The 12,924-nt window shown below is 41.3% G+C and overlaps 3 protein-coding genes and 3 long non-coding RNA genes across 16 annotated transcripts; 4 read left to right on the forward strand and 2 right to left on the reverse strand.

The window, feature by feature from the left end:
* The first annotated feature begins 367 nt into the window (after positions 1-367).
* On the forward strand, positions 368-3,460 carry TBC1D23 (TBC1 domain family member 23). 5 transcript variants are annotated; one of them, XM_017142304.3, is made up of 3 exons: positions 368-580; positions 900-2,262; positions 2,323-3,460. In XM_017142304.3, exons 1-3 carry the CDS (start codon positions 564-566, stop codon positions 3,013-3,015), a joined length of 2,073 nt encoding a protein of 690 aa, XP_016997793.2. In that variant the 5' UTR covers positions 368-563; the 3' UTR covers positions 3,016-3,460. The 5 variants fall into 5 exon arrangements, with proteins under 5 accessions (XP_016997793.2, XP_070075848.1, XP_070075849.1 ...); XM_070219747.1 differs by lacking the exon at positions 368-580 and adding an exon at positions 647-771; XM_070219748.1 differs by lacking the exon at positions 368-580 and adding an exon at positions 653-767.
* Positions 3,461-3,534: 74 nt separating this feature from the next.
* Positions 3,535-5,284, reverse strand: Iris (iris). The gene is made up of 2 exons (XM_017142305.3): positions 4,675-5,284; positions 3,535-4,603 (listed from the first exon to the last, which is right to left on the reverse strand). The coding sequence occupies exons 1-2, from the start codon at positions 5,025-5,027 to the stop codon at positions 3,535-3,537; spliced, it is 1,422 nt and encodes a 473-aa protein (XP_016997794.2). The 5' UTR covers positions 5,028-5,284.
* A 137-nt stretch (positions 5,285-5,421) lies between these two features.
* LOC108057797 (uncharacterized) lies at positions 5,422-7,657 on the reverse strand. The gene is made up of 4 exons (XM_044395218.2): positions 7,507-7,657; positions 7,412-7,444; positions 7,245-7,333; positions 5,422-7,170 (listed from the first exon to the last, which is right to left on the reverse strand). The coding sequence occupies exons 3-4, from the start codon at positions 7,268-7,270 to the stop codon at positions 5,481-5,483; spliced, it is 1,716 nt and encodes a 571-aa protein (XP_044251153.2). The 5' UTR covers positions 7,271-7,333; positions 7,412-7,444; positions 7,507-7,657; the 3' UTR covers positions 5,422-5,480.
* Positions 7,567-8,492, forward strand: LOC138914985 (uncharacterized). The gene is made up of 3 exons (XR_011420686.1): positions 7,567-7,708; positions 7,784-7,913; positions 7,979-8,492. It is a non-coding gene; the product is annotated as an uncharacterized lncRNA (long non-coding RNA).
* Positions 8,493-9,004: 512 nt separating this feature from the next.
* On the forward strand, positions 9,005-10,033 carry LOC138913898 (uncharacterized). 2 transcript variants are annotated; one of them, XR_011419774.1, is made up of 3 exons: positions 9,005-9,123; positions 9,199-9,328; positions 9,404-10,033. It is a non-coding gene; the product is annotated as an uncharacterized lncRNA (long non-coding RNA). The 2 variants fall into 2 exon arrangements; XR_011419773.1 differs by having other exon boundaries at positions 9,015-9,328.
* A 146-nt stretch (positions 10,034-10,179) lies between these two features.
* On the forward strand, positions 10,180-12,908 carry LOC138914823 (uncharacterized). 6 transcript variants are annotated; one of them, XR_011420635.1, is made up of 6 exons: positions 10,180-10,194; positions 10,742-10,905; positions 11,528-11,643; positions 11,913-12,167; positions 12,244-12,390; positions 12,777-12,908. It is a non-coding gene; the product is annotated as an uncharacterized lncRNA (long non-coding RNA). The 6 variants fall into 6 exon arrangements; XR_011420634.1 differs by lacking the exon at positions 10,180-10,194 and adding an exon at positions 10,508-10,667; XR_011420638.1 differs by lacking the exon at positions 10,180-10,194 and having other exon boundaries at positions 10,443-10,949.
* The last annotated feature ends 16 nt before the right edge of the window (positions 12,909-12,924 follow it).

Raw genomic sequence — 12,924 nt, forward strand, 5'->3', positions numbered from 1 at the left:
TTGGCAACAATTATCGGTTGGATAAAATACGTTGGGCATTTGAAATGATGAGGTTAATTATTTTGAAACTAAAATTAATCAGGAAAGTGTGTTTAATAAAAATTAATAAATTTAGTAGTTAAATATCTCTAGTTTAGATAAATATTTAGATATTTTAAATCGTAAAACAAATATATTATAGCACAATATATATAGCACTTATTTATGTTTTAAACTTTTGTTATTTGTTTATTGATTTTTTTAACTCTCCGTTTTCCTTTTAAAAAAAGTAAATTTAATTTGCAAATTTAAATTGCAAAAGTAACTGAAGTCTCGTAACCATTTGCCTTCTCTAACATTCCCCGTGCTAAACGTAAGCGCCTCCCATCCTCACGAACGTAACCACCTCCCGTCTCTTAAAACGTAACCAAAATTCGATCAAAATAAATTTGGAATATCACAAAAATCCTAATTCGCACCTGAAATATAAAGAAAATGCACCTTTCTGACCGCCTTCAGCTGAAGAGAGTGCACTAAGGCAGCATTTGTAATCGGAATCGTTGTTATCGGCCAAAAGCGGAGTCATGGAGGAGAATATGTGGTAAATAGTAAACATGGGGTTGGGGCTACGTCAACAACTGAGGTTAGTCAGCCTAGGGAGCCTCTCCTCGGAGATTCAGCATCCATTCAGTTGGGAAAACTGGGTAGTAGCCTTGGCATTTCTCGAACAGACGACCATTTGTTTCGGTGATTGAGTCAGCAGTTGAGTGGAGCAGGGTGGTCAGCGGGTAGGTAGGTAGGTAGGTAGTGAGTGTGGGTGCTCCGCCTTATCAGCAGCTGGCTATTTAGACACGTTGACGTCGCCTTCTACCCGCTGTTTGCATATGTACATGACTAAAACAACTCTCTTTTCTCTATAGGATCATTGAGCTGGAGTCGGCGCTCCTGGACGACTGCAATGTGAATGACGTATACAGCATTTGCCAGGGCAAAGCTCTTCCAGAAGCACTGCGTCCGGATGTGTGGCAGGTGTGCCTGGATGTGCGCCACAAATCGGATCAGATGTCTCTGTTCAACGAGATCTACGACCTGCCCTTCCAGAGCCAACTGCGCGAGGATTGCCAGCGGCATGTGGATCGCATGGGCAACGATGAGGAGGACAAGGTCTCGGTGGTCTCCGATCTTGAGTCCATCATCACGTTCTACTGCAAGAACCGGAATCTACAGTATGAGCCGGATAACGGATGGATTGAGCTGCTGCTACCGCTGTTCGCCTTGAAACTGAACCGATCGGATACGTTTAACCTGTTCGAATCCATTAGGGACACCTATATACCCAAGGGCTGTCGACCCAAGGGCAATGTCTTCCACGTCTTCCGGCTGCTGCTGCTCTACCACGATCCGGAGCTCTGCACCCTGCTGGACACGAAGAAGATCACCCCGGATCTCTACTCGCTGACCTGGTTCCAGTCACTCTTCGCCTCCTGCAGCAGCCTGTCGGTGATCATCGCCATGTGGGACCTGTACTTCCAGAACGCCGACCCCTTCATGGTCTTCTTCCTGGCGCTGATCATCCTGATCAACGGCAGGGAGCAGATCCTGCAGATGCGCAGCTCGTCCAAGGAGGAGATCATCAAGTTCCTGGGCCTGATGCCGTGCGCTTTGGAATTCGATGATGTCCCCGACTTTTGCTCCCTGGCTCAATACTATGCGCTAAAGACGCCCACATCTTTTAAGACAGACTATCTGAAGGCGCTGTATGGCAAGCAGAATGATACGCCGCGCAGCCAGGAGGAGGCCAACAAGGTGTCGCAGGCTTTGTGCCTGCCCGTTTCGGTTTACGAGCTGGTGGAGACCTCGGCCACAGAGTTTCCCGTGCCGGATGCCGTGCGCTTCTTTCTCGTCGACTGCCGACCGGCTGAGCAGTACAACGCCGGTCATTTGTCCACGGCATTCCATCTGGACTGCAATTTGATGCTCCAGGAACCGGTCGCCTTCGCCACCGCCGTCCAGGGCTTGCTGACCGCCCAGCGGCAAGCCATCGAGGCCAATTCGAATGCTGGCGGCGAGCATCTGTGCTTCATGGGCAGCGGTCGCGTCGAAGAGGACCAGTACACGCACATGGTGGTGGCCTCATTCCTGCAGAAGAACACCCACTACGTGTCGCTGCTGACCGGCGGCTATGCCTCCATCCACGACTACTTTGGCGACCACATGGCCGACTGCCTGGAGGATCACAATGTGCGCAAGTGCCTCGTCTGCCAGCAGCACAACGTTCAGCAGGTTAAATTACATTTACTTTAAATAGAATCATTTATTTATTCTTATTTATTTATTCTACAGACAAAAACAGTGCCGCTGAAGACAACGACGCCCTCCTCTACAGACCTTTTCAGCAAGTTCTCCGCCGCCATGAAGTCAAAGTCGGCGGAGGTCAAGGGCAAACTCCTCGACATCATAGTCAATCCCAGTGCTAATGGCGGAGCCTCGGCCAGCGGCTCTAATGGTGCCCAAGCGGCGCCGGCCCAGGAACGGCATGTGAGTGCCAAGGAGAGGAATGGCAAGCGGTACCGCAATGTGGCTCCCGTTTTTAGCATTGACGATGAGAACGAAGACGCCTTGGATGGAGCGGGCGAGCGAGAGGATGACCAACCGCTGGCCGGCGATGGCAAGGAGATCGTGAATCTGAACCAGTACTTCAAGACGGCCGACATAATCAACGCCTTCAAGTGCCAGGAGGTGCACATGAGCGGCTACATGTACGACAGTCACCTGATCATCACGCCCGGCCAACTGGTGGTGCTGCGGGAGCTGGGACGCGGTCAGGCGCAGATAATGGTGCGTCGCCCGCTGGCCAGCATCGTGAAGATCACGGCCAAGAAGCGACACCGCGACCTGATCACCTTCAAGTACGGATTCCCCGATGGCGACGGCCTGCTCATCACGGACATGGACCGCTTCCTAATCCCCAATGCCGCCGAGGCAACGGCCCTTGTCTCGCGGCACATAATGAAGGTGCTGGACAACGCCAAGTAGGATAGACGGATCATACATGCTTTTCTTGTTTCCCCTTCCCGCATAAAGCTTTATTTCATATACACAATCAAACACGGACAGAAACTGATGCAAAATCAGAGAGACACAAAGTGCAATGCGCTGATGAGAGCGCTGTAACTTAGTTTGTAATTGGCAATGTTTTCCTTGTAGTAGCTGACAAATTGTAGTTCTTATTGTAAACGATGGCCTAGCTGCAATTGTAAAATAGAGCACTCGATGAAGAGTCCGGAAATGGAGAAAATAGTGGAACATAGTCCCCGATCACATCGCCAGCATGCCCTGCCCTTGGCCCCGATTTTCTAAATTTCCAAGTGCAATGAAAGGAAACCTTAACTGAAGCCTTGAGACTTACAACGTGTAAATGAAGAGAGTAACTAATATTTATTGCAATTAAACCAAACAAATAAACCTGTATTATAATCGATACAATTAGTAGTTTAGAAAACCTCGCTCCATTTATGGATTCGCGGTTTTGGAAAGGAAATTAACATACAATTTTTAGGATATTTCATTCAACTTAACTACGAATCCTGGCACTGGAATCCTGGTGCGCTGATGGCGATAAAAACAGGCAACACCAAGGAGAATTATAATAATTCCGGCTGCTCCGATGATATATGGAAATATAATGGTTTCCGGTTTCTCTTGATCCGCCGTGAGTTTTATTATGGCGTTGCGAAGTTCGTTTATGGATGCGGAAATATTGTCTTTATCTAAAGTTTCGTTTGGGGTCTGTAGTGATGCATAGGATTGATTGGAATGTGTCCATTTCCGCACACTTCCTTGGAGATTTACAGATGTACCAAGAACTCTGCAGTCGCTTCGAATCCTTAAGATACCAGTGCCCTTTATTTTCAGTTCCAGTTGATATTCGGAGCAGATGGTCTGTAAAGAGAGATCCTTGGTGACAGTCCCTATCCAAGAATTTGGTGCTAGAAGTGGTGTCCATATGGAGTTCCGCATAATAAGATGAGAAGTGCAGGTCTTGGAGGTTTGATTTTCTATCAGAGCAACCGCGCAAGGCAGATCTTTAAAATCATTTATTTGAGAGATTTCATCCGGTTCGCAAATTATTGTATTGCTATTCAGCTTCAAGCAGTCATCCAAGTTTTGAAGGTTAAAATACATTTTCAATTTGCCATATATTCCCACGTATGGACTCTCAATATCCAAAATCTCGATTGTGCCATTTGGATGCACTTTGGGAATGGGCGTCAAATGAAAGAGGTTAAATTTTGTATCAACCCTTGATGGCATTGTATATTCAAACAGAATATACCTATCAAATTGTCCAACTTTTACAGATGCACTACGAATGAAATCAAAAATTGTGTAGTTTCTGTCAATAAGTAACTTCTTTATAGATTGAATGGTTATATAGGATGGACACATGGTATTATTGCGGGCGCAAGCAACTTCGCGGACAAGGAGTTCCTTTTGCCGTTCTAAATCTGTAGCCACCCTCGCGATATTCCACGTAAATAAATAACTTTTGGATGCTTCAATATTTTTCAACATATCATTTAGAATGTCTTTAACAGGTTGATAAAGGTGTGAAGAAAGATGCCTTGGAATACGTTGATTAATAAAATATTAGATTAATTAGGAACTGTTCCTCAAATTTAGACTTTAACTTACTTTACATCCACTTCTTCTACAGTATCCAAAGATTTGATGGTGTCACGAAACTCTGTCAGATCTGGATTGAATGGTTTTGGGCATTCACTTTGATAGTACTTATGGCAAAAATCTTGCAGATATTTGTAGTCTGTTTCCAATGATTGAACATTTACAAGGACACGCATGACAAGGTCGCCAGTTTTGATTACCACTTGACCTTTGGGTTCAATGAAGGACCCAAGATTGTTATTGAATTTAGTAAAAGACACGAGGTTTTCACTTTTATTGATTATGGGACTTTTTGTAGAATGTAAGGAGCTGAGATTGCATAAGATTAGAAACAGAAAAAAACACTTCATTTTGAATCTCATTGTTTCGAACTGATCACTTCCAAAGCTCTTTTTATACTGAAAGGAACGGGCAGTTTTTTGCTGGATGAAGTGCAGATTCAAGCTGACCTAGCATCTTCTGGAGATATATTTGTGTACTTATATACATTGCCGAGTGCATTAGAGAAATATGCGCATCCTAGCAGATTTAGAATGCGTCTCTCTGTTCAGATTTCAAAGTTTATATTTCGTTTATTTATCTGCTTCAAGACATCTTATAAAACTGCGCAGCCATTGCTTTGGCTAAGAATATTTCTTAGTAAACTATCAAGGCCTTACGTTTATTTTTCAAAAATTAGTCGATAGGAAGTTTTATAAAGAAAGTAAAGAAATTTAATTGTAAAAGAAGTTGTATAAATAAAATCAAATATTAAAGTATTTTTAAATGAATAAAGATTGTTTCATTATCTGATTTTTATGACATATTTACATCTTTTAAATTTCTTGTTTTTCCAGCAGTGGAAGATTACTGGTTCTGATTTCATTGCCTGAGTCTTGGATATCGCTGACTGGATTTTGTGGCCCTGACCCTTGGACTTGTCTTCTACGATGGGCAAGATATAGCCAGGTAAGCGAAATTAATAGGGCGATCAGCACAATTACTGGGCACACAACCACGACGGTGATTGGATAATCCCCGACAGCTTCAAGATTTTCCTGATACACCTTCAACTGAGTTACGATCTCAAGTAGATGATTAAAAGATTCCAGGATTCCTGTTTCCCGGGATGGTTTGTTAGTTAACTGCAGCGATGCGTAACCCTTTTTCGAGGGAATTCCTTTATGGGTTTCTCCTTGCAGTGTGACAGCTGAACTCCTTACGATGCAGTCACTTCGAATGGTCAGGATTCCACTGCCGTTTATCCTGAGCTCCTGGGTTTCTCCAGAGCAAACGCCCATCAAGGTGAGTTCCTTGGTGAGGGCAACCATCCAGGAATTCGGTGTCACCAGCTGTGTCCACATGCTACTCCTCTCCACTTGACGGAAAGTGCAGACTTTGGCGGACTGATTCCGTATAGCCGCCAAGGAGCAGGCAAAGTTCTCATCTCCATTTCCATAAGTTATTTGATTGTGCTTGCAGACGAACCTTTCGCCGGCCAACTCAGTGCAGTCATCCAGGTTCTGGAGTGGAAAGTACCTGTCCAAGTGATCGTTGATACCTAGATAGGGGGTTTCGGTGTCCACCAGCTGGATTTTGCCATTATCAACCCGTGGAATGGGAGTCAAACGGTAGACATTAAACTGTTCTACATCGATCAGGGGCACTGAGATTCGGAAGATCAAATGGTTTTCCAACTGCTGAGGTACTACGGTTGCGATGCGGTAAATATCGGAGATTGTGGATTGGTCAAAGGGCAGTCGTCGACCCCGTGGAATTTTGGACTGAACTTTAAGCATTTCCGCTTCCAACTGATTGGTGGTAAGAACAAAAGGACTGAGTTGCCGCTGATATGCAGAAGCCAATGCTTCAAGAATGGCATCCTGTGATCTTTTTATTTGGGATCCCAAAATACGTAAATGATTTTTCATCTGCTCGATGATCCAGTCTGGACTATCTGTGGCTTCATAAACGGGGGTATCATCGTAGAGTTCCAGTGGACTTACTTGAATGTTTAATGTGCTGTCGATGATGGAGGATTTATCCAACAACTTGTTGGCCATTTCATCTTCACCTAGAGAGAGTGGTTTGACTTTGAAAACCAGGGGATCATCTGTCTCAATCAGGCCATCTCGAAGAATGAGGCTCGCAAATTGTTTAAACTCGAGAACATCGCTGCACAGTCTAGAACTCATTGCGCACTTATCGAGAAGAGATTTATATACTTTTTTGAAGTCATTAATGGCCGGAAAAAGTGACTCCAAATGAAAGATCGCATATATGGTCCAATCCTCAAGCGCTATAGATGCCCGACCGTTGTACTCCACGAAGGTGCCAAGGCTGTTGTTAAAACCCTTCATCGTCATGGGACTTTCATCCTCGCTCCTTTCAACTGGAGTCCCATACGTAAACCCAATCAAAAACGTGATAAGGATGAACCGAAAACTTTTCGTTATCATTTTCCGCGCTTGTGACCTTATAACACAAAGTCCCTTAATAAACTGAAAGCAAGTTACTGAGAAGTGACTGCAAAAGGTATTGATTACAGATTAAATTTGCCGATTTAGCATTTTGATTTGATATATGTTTCACATACATACATCTGTATGTTTGCAGGCCGTTCCATTTTTTGCAAGTCCAGCGTTGTTTAAAACTAACCAACAAGGTTTTTTTTGAAAAAAATATATACCTATATATTTTTATAAAAAAAAATTAAAAAGCGTATTTAGTCGAGTGTACTATCAATTTTCGTCACAAATGTTGGTACCTTGAAGGTGCGTTGGTCACTAGTTGATTTTACCTAGTTAAGGGTATTTTGTATTAATTAAATATTTGTACATTTATTAAAATATATTATCGAACACTAGCTGGCCATGAGTCAATAGAACTGGCAATTTTTATTCAAAAACATCGAAATACACCGATGTTTTTTGGCATAGACATCAGTGTTTCTCCACCTCTAATTTGCCAGCCTTCGAGAAAAGTTAGTCAAAAATCAGAGCCCGTGCTGACAACACAAAAAATTTTCCGACCGAAAAGATTACACAAAAATCAAATATTACTTGTAAATAAGCGCATTTAGTTTCATTTATTCTTCGAATGCTTTTTAATAATTTTCTTTTTGTATCCCTTCTTGAAGGCCGCGTCGTGGAGGAGGACCTCAAAGCGCAGGGGGTTGAAGCGGTGTTCGTAGAGCAAGCTGATCAAAATCTTGACAGGGCGCTCGGCGAATGCCCACCAAGTGCTGCAACTGGTTCATTAAATATAAGGTATGACTTTTATATTTCTACAAATATCAACTAATAATCAAAACTTTAAACTGTGCAACTGTTAGGCCTGACAACAATAGAAGGTGCGGAGCTCTCAAGACGAACATTCCCATTGCGTGACGACACACAGATGCGAGTTCCTCCTTAAAATCATCGACGAAGTGCACCAAACGAGCTTTGCTCATGGACTTCCTGCTGCTAACCGCCAGATTGTTCATGAACGAGATTTGGACACAGATCTCCTCCTGCTAGCCACTTGATTGGAACCACAAAAGAATCTCTGCCTGGCTACAACGATATTACCCATCAGATCGGTCATATCGTTGTATCCCGGCAGGGATTCTTTTGCAGTTCCAATCAAGTGGCTAGCAGGAGGAAGTCCGTGTCGAGATCTCGTTCATGAACTTAAAAAGGAAGGAGCCTTGGCGGAAAACCTCGCACCGGTTTCCTGGCCGCTGCCAACAAATCTAAAAAGCGGATGTCCTGGCATCGGCGGTCCCATGGAGACAACCACGATTTACCGAGACAACCACGATTCCTGCTGTCCGCAATTAGCCATTTTTAATAAATCTAATATTTATGCGCTGCGCTTCAATGCTAGTTCAATGGTTTTAATATTTGCTTATCTATCTTCGAACCCTAGGTGACCATGTTTTTGGTGTATGAAGGATTTGCCTGTCTTTTAATATCATAGTCCGTGCGAGAGCGCAAACAATTTTCAGCCCAAATAGAATTAAAAAAAAATAATCAAAAATCTTTCTTGTTAGTAAGTGTTTTCAATTGTATTAATTTTTCCAGTGTTTTTTTTTTGGTTTGCCGATGGTATCGCGCATTCATCTCTTCGTAGGCAAATCGTAAGGACCTGCTGTTCCATTAAAGGTACAGAACGACTTTTATATTTCTACATTTATTTTAAAATAATACTAAAAACTATAAACAGTAGATTAAACTGTTAATACCTTCTTAAATATTTTTTAACTGATTTGAAAATAAAATTTAAACCTATTTTCGAACACAGGATGGCCATGAGTCAATAGAATTGACAATTTTTGTTCAAAATCGAAGTAGCCCAATTTTTTTGACACAAACATCGATGTTTCTCCACCTCTAACTTGCTTGCCTTCGAGAAAAGTTAGTCAAAAATCAGATCTCGTGCTGACAACACAATTTTCCGATTGAAAAGATTACACAAAAATCAAAAATTTTACTTGTAAATAAGCGCATTTAGTTTCATTTATTCTTCGAATGCTTTTAAATAGTTTTCTTTTTGTATCCCTTCTTGAAGGCCGCGTCGTGGAGGAGGACCTCAAAGCGCAGGGGGTTGAAGCGGTGTTCGTAGAGCAAGCTGATCAAAATCTTGACAGGGCGCTCGGCGAATGGCCACCAAGTGCTGCAACTGGTTCATTAAATATAAGGTATGACTTTTATATTTCTACATTTATTTTAAAATATCAACTAATAATCAAAACTATAAACTGTGCAACTGTTAGGCCTGACAACAATAGAAGGTGCGGAGCTGTCAAGACGAACATACCCATTGCGTGACGACACACTAAATTGCACTTCAAGGTTGCAAACTCCTCGTAGAGCTGGAGCGCGGCCAGCGAATCGCTCATCCCATCGCCAGCGAAAAGAAGTCGTGCGATCTACTGGCCTGATTCCTTGCCCCCGCTCCATGGCAAAGGGGTATACGCAGATGCGAGTTCCTCCTTTAAATCATCATCCACTTGATCATCGACGAAGTGCACCAAACGAGCTTTTCTCATGGACTTCCTGCTGCTAAACGCCAGATTGGAACGCAAAAGAATTGCTACCTGGCTACAACGATATTACCCATCAGATCGGTCATATCGTTATAGCCCGGTAGGGATTCTTTTGCAGTTCCAATCAAGTGGCTAGCAACAGGAAGTCTGTGTCCAGATCTCGTTCATGAACTTAAAAAGGAAGGTGCCTCGGCGGAAAACTTCGCACCGGTTTCCTGGCCGCTGCCAACAAATCCAAAAAGCGGATGTCCTGGCCTCGGCGGTCCCATGGAGACAACCACGATTTACCGCTTTCCTGCTGTCCGCCATTAGCCATTTTTAATAAATCTAATATTTATGCGCTGCGCTTCAATGCGAGTTCAATGGTTTTTATATTTGCTTATCTATCTTCGAACCCTAGGTGACCATGTCTTTGGTGTATAAAGGATTTGCCTGTCTTTAAATATCATAGTCCGTGGGGAGATCGCAACCAATTTTTAGCCCAAATAGAATTAAAAAAAAAATCAAAAATCTTTCTTGTAAGTAAGCGTTTTCAATTGTATTAGTTTTTCCGGTGTTTTTTTTGGTTTGCCGATGGTATCGCGCATTCATCTCGGTGTAGGCAAATCGTAAGGACCTGCAATTTCATTTAATGTACAAAACGACTTTTATATTTCTAGATTTATTTTAAAATAATAATTAATATTAAAAACTATAAACAGTAAATTAAACTGTTAATACCTTAAATATTTTTGAACAATTTGACCAAGTAGGCCAAACTGATTTGAATATGAAATTTAAAACCTATTTTCGAACACTAGATGGCCATGAGACTATAGAATTGACAATTTTTTTTCAATATCGAAGTAGCCCGATTTTTTTGACACAGACATCGATGTTTCTCCACTTCTAACTTGCTTGCCTTCGAGAAAAGTTAGTCAAAAATCAGAGCTCGTGCTGACAACACAATTTTCCGATTGAAAAGATTACACAAAAATCAAAAATTTTACTTGTAAATAAGCGCTTTAAGTTGTATTATTATTTTTTCTGGTGATCTTTAATAGTTTTTTTTTTCATAACTTAAAGACAAAAGTTTAAGCTGCAACGCGACTAGATGACCGCAATAAACACCGCCCGATGGCAACGAGAAGGTCTTGATCAACACGCAGGCAATTAAAGTAAAGTACTCCACCATAAATTGGTCAGTTTCTTCTACGAGCACCGCTACAACGACTGTTCCAGTGGTGCGGGTAAGTTGACCCTCTTCTTGGAGGCAAATCTTACTGAGTTGCAGGTCTGTAACTGGTTCATCAATATAATATTAGATTATAACATTTACATTTAGTTTAAAAGAAACAATTTATATTCCAAGCTATAAACAGTATACGACACCGCGAGTTCAGATAACAATTTAACTGAATAATACTTATATGTATATTTTTAATTAACCAACAAATTGTGCCGCATCATTGACATGACATTGACAGTAGAAAGTTCAGATTTTTTTCACATAGTAACTGAGTTGTCAAACAAATAAAGAAGTTACCCTTAATTTCAGTGTCAATTTTCTTTTAATTCAAATATTTTAACACCGCTTCTGAAAGGGCCTCGCTTTTTTAATGTACATATATATATTTATATATTCGACAATAATAAAATACAAGTTTTGTAGTCTGTTAAAATTTAAGAAGAACTCAGTAATACTATCTTTAATCTATCAATGTTTGCCGTAAAACAATAGTTTAAAATAAAACTTAAATTAGTAACAAAATAATTAGCTATGCGCAGGCATTTACTATCAACACTGAGAAAAAACCAAATTTTTTATTAGTCCATATACTTATATTTTTTTCACTTCGTATACCATTGCAGAGTTGTCACCGTCCGCAGTTTTAAAAGTCATAAGGGATACTTGGGGCAGATTGGGGCAATAGATTCGATACGGAACTGCTTTCCGCCTGCAAAATGAGTATCAGGCCAATCAGCAGGTTCGTGAGCCCCAGCTACGACTTATGGTTAAAATTACATGATTTCTCGACGAACAGTATCCACTCACTTAGAATGTCCTTCGGCTTCCACCAAGTCCTTCATTCTTCTCCCTGTCTATACCCAGCTGGTGGATATAGACAGGGAGAAGAATGAAGCCCTTGGTAGAAGCCGAAGGATTTTCTCAGTGAGTGGATCCTGTTTGTGGAGAAAACATGTAATGTTAACCAGAAGTCATAGCTGGGGTTTTATATGATCTATGATTGTACAGCGCTCAACTGAGCGCAAACATTTGTCAGACCTCGATCACCATACCGGATTTGCCCTAAATCACCAGTGTCGATCTATGTATTGTCGGATCTATGTATTGTTGAGTTCGCCGGGACCTTCTTCGCCAGTCGGCTCCACCAACAAATTCTCCATTCTCGGCGTCATGTCCTTCAGATAAAAGATCCTCGCTCCGAAGATGCAGTTTCAAGTAAAACAAAGAAAGAAGACTGACCGCAATAATATGCTAGATAAATATGTAACTTTTATACAAAAAATATAATATGCATATATTTATGTAACTTTTATACAAAAAATATTTTGATTTCTATAAGTGATTTCTTTAATCGACGTGAGGATGTGATAGATGTGAGGATTTTTGGTGAACTCAAGGTCAAAGTTGACATTATTAACTCAACCGTTTGTTAGCATTTATATATTAAATGCAACCCTATTTTAAAAATCATCATCTTTTTAAAAAGGTAATATTTGTTAAACATTTTAAGGGTATTAAAATTACTAATAGATAGAACTTTTTTAAAAGAAAATTATATTTTATTATAAACTGACGGTTATGCAACTACGTATTCAATTTACATAACAACCAGTGTCATCGCACCATAGATTTTTTTAAATATTAAAAGCAACCCTATTTTATAAATTATCATCTTTTATAAAAAGTAAAAAAATTTTGAAACATTCTAATAAGTTTTTAATAGTACTTTTTTTTTAAAGAAATTCCATCTTAATATAAACTGACGATTGTGCAACTACGTATTCAATTTACATAACAACCAGTGTCATAGGGGCACACATCGCACCATAGAAGCACACAGAAATGGCCAGGCAGTAACGCAGCTCTTTGCAGATTCGACGCAGGCGCAGTGGAGGATTGCCGAGCTGCCTGGCCAGGGAACTACGTAAGCAGGCTCCTCTGAGGTCCGCAATTCTTTATCAATGAGAGTGACGTAGGTTGTGTGCAGACCGGACGGGAAGTGGTGGGTGGGTGGGTGGGT

Source organism: Drosophila takahashii, chromosome 2L (genome assembly GCF_030179915.1).
Source record: "Drosophila takahashii strain IR98-3 E-12201 chromosome 2L, DtakHiC1v2, whole genome shotgun sequence".
Lineage (NCBI taxonomy): Eukaryota > Metazoa > Arthropoda > Insecta > Diptera > Drosophilidae > Drosophila > Drosophila takahashii.

Bases quoted from the DNA above. Each gene is read 5' to 3' on its own strand.
- TBC1D23 (XM_017142304.3), top strand. The intron at 2,263-2,322 runs GTTAAATTACAT...TTTATTCTACAG, and splicing joins AGCAGCACAACGTTCAGCAG to ACAAAAACAGTGCCGCTGAA.
- Iris (XM_017142305.3), bottom strand. From the start codon at position 5,027: ATGAGATTCAAAATGAAGTGTTTTTTTCTGTTTCTAATCTTATGCAAT. The intron at 4,604-4,674 runs GTAAGTTAAAGT...ACGTATTCCAAG, and splicing joins GTAGAAGAAGTGGATGTAAA to GCATCTTTCTTCACACCTTT.
- LOC108057797 (XM_044395218.2), bottom strand. From the start codon at position 7,270: ATGGAACGGCCTGCAAACATACAGAT. The intron at 7,171-7,244 runs GTATGTATGTGA...TACCTTTTGCAG, and splicing joins CGGCCTGCAAACATACAGAT to TCACTTCTCAGTAACTTGCT.